Raw genomic sequence first — 8,391 nt, 5'->3', positions numbered from 1 at the left:
CCTCAGGAGATGTCTCTCCGACATTGAGTTTAATGAATTCGTCAGTGAGATGCTGGAAAGAGACGAAGATCCAAACGTTTTCAAAAAACAGGTGGAGGGCAAGGTGTTGCAGAGGTGATGGTGTCCGTGTTCTCTGAGGAGAACATCCTGCAGGTGGCTGAGCAAGTTCTCAAAGAAGCAAACTTGAATAACTATGCAAACGAGCTGGGTAAGAGTTTTTCATTGTTTTTGTGCCGTGTTGTTTGAGTTCGAAACCAACAACCATCATTTCGTTAAACCTGTCTCTTCAACTTAGTTTAAATTTAAACTTCAAAGTATGCATGCAATTTTTTAATTATTGTTTGGTGGTTTTCTTAAACAATTTCCTGTTCATCTTGTCCTGAACTCCTGGAAGAACTTGTTAGAAAAAACAGTCTGTCCTCTTAGGTGCTGTCACGGGTTTATAAGCTGCTTTAATATTGTTAAAAATATAGTTTTGGTGTTTTACAGCTGCACTATGAATCCAATTCAGGTGAAAGGGTAGCAGAATATCTTGTTTCATTGGACTTGCTGACACACTATTATTTTTCAGTTATTTAGCAAATTTGAATTAGAAAACACCAGTTTAGATTTAGCTCTAAGCAGAAGAACTAAAGAAAAACAAAAACAAATTTAAAGAAAACATCCATAAATTCTGTCTTTTGACTTCAAAATCTCAGTGAAGAAATGACAAGGTTTGAGAAATGTTTTCCCATAAAAAGATTTGTAAATGAAACCAAACAACAATAGAAACAGGGATTTTAAAGGGTCAAAAATTCAGAAGTTAAGAAAACTGAAAACATTCAGCATGAAAACAAAAGAATATAAAACAAAAGCTCTGATACCTTTACAGTATTATTAACTCACTATCTTATTAAATCTTTCAGCTTTTAATGAGATTATATTTTTCAGTCTTACTTTGTTTTTCTCATTTCCTCAAAGAACCAGCAGGTGAGTTGGGTGATGATGGCATGGTCTTGCAGCAGGGTAGAGGGTGGAGCTAAGTGGCAGTGGACCCAGGTCAGCACGTGGTGGGAAAAATCCTGGCAAAGCGAATGAGGCGTGAGCATGAGCATGAGCAAAAAATGATTTAAGCTTAAGCTTTCAAAATGACTAGAAGCCCAAGGCCAGGGTACTTCACTGGGTAAGGTAACGAACTGGCGAAGAATGCTGGAGCAGGCCTCTCTTAAATAGCTGACTGTGGCTGATGAGAAGAGTGCTGGCAGCTGGGTCCAATCAGGAGGTGCAGAGGAGAGCAGGAGCAACATGACAGTACCCCCCCCCCACCAAAAGACCACCCCCAGGTGGTCCAGGGCATCAATCCGGGTGAGCCCGGTAGAAGTCGGCGATGAGGGAAGGATCCAGGATGAGGGAACAGGAGACCCAAGAACGCTCCTCAGGGCCGTACCCCTCCCAATCCACCAGGAACTGGAACCCCCAACCACGCCGCCGGACGTCCAGAATCCGGCTGACAGTAAAAGCCGGAGCACAGTCGATGAGGCGGGCAGGAGGAGGGGCAGGGGAAGGCGGGCAGAGTGGGCTTTCCTTGACAGGCTTGATCTGGGAGACATGGAACGAAGGGTGGATCCGTAGCGGTTCAGGCAGGCGAAGGCGAACGCAGGAGGGATTGATGATTCTGTCAATGGCGTAAGGTCTGATGAATCGAGGAGCGAGTTTGCGAGACGAAGACTGAATGGGGATGTTACGAGATGAGAGCCAAACTTTCTGTCCAGGTTGGTAGGCAGGTGCAGGGAGCCGATGACGATCGGCGATCTCCCGGTTGTGTTCCTTAGTGCGTAGGAGTGCAGCTTTAGTCTGACGCCAGAAGTGTCGACACTGGCGAAGATGATGGTGGACAGAGGGTACTGCCAGATCCTCCTCCTGGGTAGGGAAAAGTGGCGGCAAGTACCCAAGGGAGGCCTCGAAAGGCGAAACCCCGGTGGCTGTGGAGGTGTGGGTGTTGTGGGCGTATTCAATCCAAACTAAAAAGGAGGACCAGTCCGAGGGGTTTTGAGCCGCCAAACAGCGGAGGGCTGCCTCCAACTCCTGGTTTGCTCTCTCTGCTTGGCCGTTGGTTTGGGGGGTGGTACCCAGACGACAGGCTGACTGTGGCGCCTAGAGCAGAGCAGAAAGCCCTCCAAACTTGTGAGATGAACTGCGGCCCACGGTCAGACACGATGTCTCTAGGGATTCCATGATGTCTGAAGACCTGATTGACCAGGACAGTGGCAGTTTCCATGCCAGAAGGTAGCTGAGGCAGTGCTATGAATTGAAAAGACTTGGAGAAGCGGTCAATGACAGTGAGAATGACTGTGTTACCATTGGATGAGGGCAGGCCGTTGACGAAGTCCAGAGCAATGTGCGACCAGGGTCTGTTAGGTGTAGGCAAAGGGTGGAGCAGTCCTGATTGAGGCGTGTTTGATGTCTTAGATCTGGCACAGGTTGAACAAGCAGCGACATAGTCCAGCACATCCTTCTCCATGGAAGGTGAGAAAAAGCGTCTGCGTAGGAGGCCGAATGTCCTGTGGACCCCGGTGTGGCAGGAGACACGGGAAGCATGGCCCCAAGTAATAACGTCAGACCTGAGACGAGAGGGCACAAACAGTGTTCCGAGAGGGAATTGCACGTGATTGGGTTCCTCACCTTGGGCTTGGCGTACACGCGTCTCCACTTCCCAGGTCAACAAGCCCACTATGCAGTCTGGCGATACAGTGGAGTCAGAGGAGATGTCAGAAGCATTAAACTGTCTGGAGAGAGCATCGGGCTTGAGATTGCGACTGCCGGGTCTGTAGGTGATGATAAAGTTGAAACGATCGAAGAACAGACACCACCGTGCCTGACGTGAGTTTAGTCTCTTTGCAGTGCAAAGATAGGCGAAATTTTTATGGTCAGTCCATACAATAAAGGGTTGTGTCGACCCCTCCAGCCAATGACGCCACTCCTCCAGGGCCATCTTTATGGCCAACAGCTCCCGATTCCCAATGTAGTAGTTCTGTTCTGCAGATGACAGTTTCTTGGAAAAAAAGCACGAGGCTTTAGTGTACCAGAAGTGTGTTCTTTCTGAGACAGTACTGCAACAACACCGGAATCTGACGCATCCACTTCAACAATAAACTGACGAGTGGGATCAGGTAGAATGAGGATGGGGGCTGTGACGAAGAGGTTCTTGAGGGTGTCAAAAGCCCTTTGGGCCTCAGGATTCTAACTGAAAGGTTTGAGAGGAGAAGTTAGTCTGGTTAAAGGGGATGCAATGACACTGAAGTTGCGAATGAACCTTCTATAGAAATTGGCGAACCCCAAAAACTGTTGAAGTTTTTTGCGACTTGAAGGGGGTGTCCATTTGGAGACAGCTTCGATCTTGGATGGATCTGGGCGTTTCTGACCTGCTTCAAAGACGTAGCCAAGAAAGGAGATGGAGGAGACATGAAACTCACATTTTTCTGCTTTTACATAGAGCTGATTTTCCAGGAGCCGTTCCAGGAAACGGCGGACATGAATCTCGTGTTGGGCGAGGTCACGAGAATAAACCAGGATATCGTCCAGATAGACAAAAACAAAGCGATTAATAAAGTCCCGGAGGACATCGTTAACTAGGTGCTGGAAAACTGCAGGGGCGTTGGTAAGTCCAAAAGGCATAACTAGGTATTCAAAGTGTCCTGAAGGGGTGTTAAATGCAGTCCTCCACTCGTCTCCCTCTTTTATCCGGACTAGATGGTAAGCATTGCGTAGGTCGAGCTTGGAGAAAATGTGAGCTCCTTGTATGGAATCAAAAACAGAACTGAGGAGCGGTAGAGAATATTTGTTTTTGACAGTTATTTGATTCAGTGCTCGGCAATCGATGCACGACCTCAGAGTGTTGTCTTTCTTTTCAACAAAATAAAGAACCCTGCACCCACAGGAGACGAAGAGGGGCGAATGAGACCAGAAGAAAGTGCCTCCTGAATATATTTCTCCATGGCCTCTTTTGGGACGGTTTTCTCTGTCATTAAATTTTCTTATCGTTTGCCTTTCAAAGGCAAGTTTTAATTTCAGTATTAACAGGATTACATAATTATGCAAAACAGTGAAATGAAGTAATTAAGTAGGGGTGGGATTAGATAAATTTGCTTCTTCCCACTCTTGTTCAAGTAATCAATCAAACTCTACTGACTTTAGTTAATTATCACAAAAAAATGAATGAACCAAATGTGACATAAGTGTGTTTTATTTTATATTCTATTTTCTAATCAATGCATTTAATTGTTTCTGTAATGACTTTGAAATAATGTGTGTTTTGTCCTGTATTTTTCAATCTAGGCTTGAAATAAACCAATCAATCAATATCACGACATCATTATACTGTCATAGTTTACATGCTCGAGTCCATTGTGTGGAGGATATCATGAAGCTTTGAGGCCACCAGATATAGAACACATCGTGAATGTCTACGTTATAAACTGTGACCCCAACACAGCAGGAAAGTGAAAACATGTTGGATATTTTACAGAAATGGAGACTGAGTGTGTGTGGTTGTCTTGGTGTGATCCTGTGTGGTGAACTGCCCAAGGTGAACCCCACAGTGACTGGGATAGGCTCCAGCAACCCTGTGATCGCAAAAGGGATGTTTGGACGATGGACCAATCCATTCAGATCATTCAGTTCCACGATTGTTTATCTAGCTCTGCAGAAACTGCTCTGAATCACCTCCAAAATGATGAACCCGACTTACCGGTTTTGTGATTTCTTACTTTCGATAAGGATGTTGTTGCATTTTTTAGGGCTGTAGGGGGAGTTTCTCCGCTTACCAGCTCATTATAAGGGGAGTTTACCATTTGCTCATGAAGGCACCTTTTCCTTATACATCTACCCTGCTTGTGTTGAACAGTCAGAGGTCTCAGAGGAACGCTGCAGAGAACATCAGTGTGCATCTGCCGTGAAAAATGTCTGTCCAAAAAGTCCTCAAGAGATGTTTGAGGAAACTCTCCAAAGAGGAGTTTAAGGAATTCGTCTATCAGCTGCTGGACAGAGAGGAACATCCAAAAGTTCACAAGAAACAGGTGGAGGGCAAGGACTACATAGATGTTGCAAAGGTGATGGTGTCCGTGTTCTCGAAGAACAAAGTCCTGAAGGTGGCTGTGGAAATTCTCAAAGAAGCAAAGTTGAATAAACAGGCAAAAAGGCTGGGTAAGAGTTTTTCATTGTTTTTGTGCCGTTTTGTTTGAGTTTGAAACCAACAATCATCATTTCATTAAACCTGTCTCTTCAACTTAGCTTTAAACATCAAACGAATACAAAGTTGTCAATGTTTAATTATTGTTTGGTGGTTTTCCTCTTAAGTAATTTATTTCTCATCTTGTCTCAAAGAGATAAAATAACTTTTTTATTAGAAAAGAAGAGTCAGTCCTGTTTGTTGCTGTCACGGCTCCGTTTAAGTATTGTTGTTTTTTGTTTTACAGCTGCAGCTGCAAAAAAGATGTTGGAATCCCGTAAAACAACCAAGAGAACATCAGGTCTATTTGCTTTTTATTGACATTTATTAAATAATATAAACACTGCAACCATTTTTTTCTTCAGTTATTTATGAAATGTGAATTAAAAACACTTTTTACTCTCAGCAAAATTTAAAGAATAAAATAAAACCCAAAAATTCTCTCAGTGAAAACATGACAAGGTTTGAGAATTTGACCATCAAAAGATTTGTTTGATTCACTACCTCATTTTATTCTCACTTATTTCTCAGTTAAGTTATATTTTCCAGTCTAACTGTGTTTTTCTCTTTATTTCATTTGAAACAAACCAAGAAGAAGACGAAGATGAAGACGGAGACGAAGACGAAGATGAAGACGAAGACGAAGATGAAGAGGAAGAGGAAGATGGTAGGTGATTTACAAGTTTTTGGTGACAATCACACACTTTAATCCTAAACTGGAATTCACACTCAGTAATAATAAAAAAAATATATATTTTTTGATTGTCTGAGATCATCTCAGTGAAAACGTGAAAAAAGTTTGAGATTTTTTCCATCATCACATTTGTAAATAAAACCAGATATCGAATACGATAAAGGGATTTTTTGGGGGGTCACTAAGTTCAGAAATAAAGAAAACTGAACTGGAAACCACATTTGACATGAGAAAATATTATAACACAAAAGCTCTAATATTGTTAATGTTTGATTCTCTACCTCATTTTATTCTCACTTATTTCTCAGTTAAGTTATATTTTCCAGTCTAACTGTGTTTTTATCTTTATTTCATTTGAAACAAAACAAGAGGAAGAGGAAGAGGAAGAGGAAGAGGAAGAGGAAGAGGAAAAGGAAGAGGAAGAGGAAGAGGAAGAGGAAGATGGTAGGTGATTTACAAGTTTTGGTGACCATCACACACTTTAATCCTAAACTGGAATTCACATTCAGTAATAAAAAAAAGTATTGTTTGATTGTCTTTATTTAAATATTTTAACTATTGTATCTTTAATTGTATTTTACTGTTTATTGATTTTTCACTTTTTTCTGTACTTTCCTGCTTTACAAGTGCTATACTAATAAGTTGATTAAATGAATTAATGAATTAATTAAATGGTTTATTTCAAAGAAATCAGGAATAATACATGTAAAAAATAACATCACATTGAGTCACAAGTAAATCCCTTGAAAGGGAGTGGGAGGAAGCGAACTTATATAATCCCACCCCAGCTTTTGATTGATCACAAAGCTCTGACCCTTCAACTGTTGTTATTCCTTATACCTCGTTTATTCTCACAGTAAATTTTAAAATTAAATTTTCCAGTTTAATTGGAAAATAACTGTGTTTCCTCATCATTTTGTTGGAACAGATGATAGCTAATCTACTGAGATCAGCTGGAGCCAGTCATGTTGAGGTAAGCTGTGATTCCCATGTCTGCATTTATCTCCACTTAACCTCAGATGTGACATTTGTGAGCATTAGTGTGTTAACTCTCGTGCAGCATTTGTCTCAGCTGCAGATCTTTTCACCACCATAAACTAAAAATCCCTCAGACTCGATGCACCCGAACACTTGAGAGCTTCCACTACAAAAAAAGTTAAAGAACACACCCACTCGTGCATGAGTAAAGATCTTCTAATGTAACCGTTGTAACGACTTGTCTGTTTGAAATAAAACTCAGTTTTCTTTGCTGCAGCTGCAGGTGAGCTTCTTAAATAAAACTTCTCTTCAAGGAGGAGCCTCTTGTCCTGCAGGGATGAGGCGATGTTCAAAAGTCAAACAGTTATTTCATTTATGTTTTTAGAGACTTGAGGTCTAAACTGAAACACCACATAAAAGAGTGAAACATAAGACAGTCACAAAGAATAAAAACGCCAGTAAAAGTATCATAAACTTGAAAGGAATACTTTGAAGGTGGAAGTTTGTTTAGTTTCAGAAAGATTAAATTGACATTTTGGTAGCAGGTAGTTAAAGTTTAATCATCACTCCATTCTGGGACGTCGGTAGTTCAGATCAAAACTCTCAGCAGCTCAGTAATTCTGCTGTATGTGTTGAACCATGATTGACGGATGAACTGTCTTGTAATCAATGATCACATCTGTTCAAACCTTTTTTTTTTTTTTTTTCTTATTTCCTAAACAGGCATCACATCCCACCCCTGTAAGTGTGTCAATCAAGAACGTTCTATTTAAGCAGGTTTTTTTAACGGACTATAAATGAATCTTTCAGTTTCCTGAAGAGTCTTTTTTATTATTTATTTTACAGGAAAATAATCTGTGAAGAAGTACAAGATGGAGCTGATAGAAAGAGTGACCGAGACTGAGCCGTTGTTGGATCCACTTTGCCATATTATACTTCTTAGTGATCATTCCTGTTCTGAAATCAAAGCTTTGATGAGTGAACTGCTGATCTTAATATAGACAATTTATAAGACTTGTTGTGATAGTCAAAATTAAATAATTTTTTTCTCTTAAAAATACTAAATATTTTTAGTACAAATGTAGCAATCTAATGACAAATTCAGATTATTTTTATCACTGCAATGTTTCATTACCAATTTGTTTTCTTCTCTGATGTTCAATCAGCCTCACAGCTGTTTTGTCTCTATGCAATACTTTGGATTTTGATTTTAAGAATAAAATCTCAATTTCATGTGGATCAACTGAAGTTTTATTTGTTTTTTTTTATTTCAGATTAAAATGCATTTTCACATTTAATCAGAACTACATTTTGATGTTCACTTTTGTTCAGTTTCCCTTTATAATCCATGCATCCATTTTCCTAACTCGTTGAATCTCTTTTGTGTTGCTGGAGCCTATCCTTGCTGATGGCTGAAGGTTCTATATTATTATAATTAAACTACACTGCTCCGAAAATCAAGGGAACGCCTAAACGACTCAATGTTACTCCAAGTCAATCTCACTTCTGTCTA

The 8,391-nt window shown here is 40.7% G+C and overlaps 1 protein-coding gene and 1 long non-coding RNA gene across 2 annotated transcripts; both read left to right on the top strand.

Moving 5' to 3' along the window:
- Positions 1-4,485: 4,485 nt before the first annotated feature.
- Positions 4,486-5,960, top strand: LOC112140172 (putative high mobility group protein B1-like 1). Its single transcript, XM_024263059.2, has 3 exons — positions 4,486-5,181; positions 5,454-5,507; positions 5,802-5,960. The coding sequence occupies exons 1-3, from the start codon at positions 4,938-4,940 to the stop codon at positions 5,879-5,881; spliced, it is 378 nt and encodes a 125-aa protein (XP_024118827.1). The 5' UTR covers positions 4,486-4,937; the 3' UTR covers positions 5,882-5,960.
- Positions 5,961-6,280: 320 nt separating this feature from the next.
- Positions 6,281-8,224, top strand: LOC112140175. The gene is made up of 4 exons (XR_002918129.2): positions 6,281-6,344; positions 6,829-6,873; positions 7,602-7,619; positions 7,725-8,224. It is a non-coding gene; the product is annotated as an uncharacterized LOC112140175 (long non-coding RNA).
- Positions 8,225-8,391: the final 167 nt, after the last annotated feature.

This window comes from Oryzias melastigma, unplaced genomic scaffold (genome assembly GCF_002922805.2).
Source record: "Oryzias melastigma strain HK-1 unplaced genomic scaffold, ASM292280v2 sc00659, whole genome shotgun sequence".
In the NCBI taxonomy this organism is placed as follows: domain Eukaryota; kingdom Metazoa; phylum Chordata; class Actinopteri; order Beloniformes; family Adrianichthyidae; genus Oryzias; species Oryzias melastigma.
Note: the sequence above shows the minus strand (reverse complement) of the source record. Positions and strands in the feature narration are given on the sequence as shown.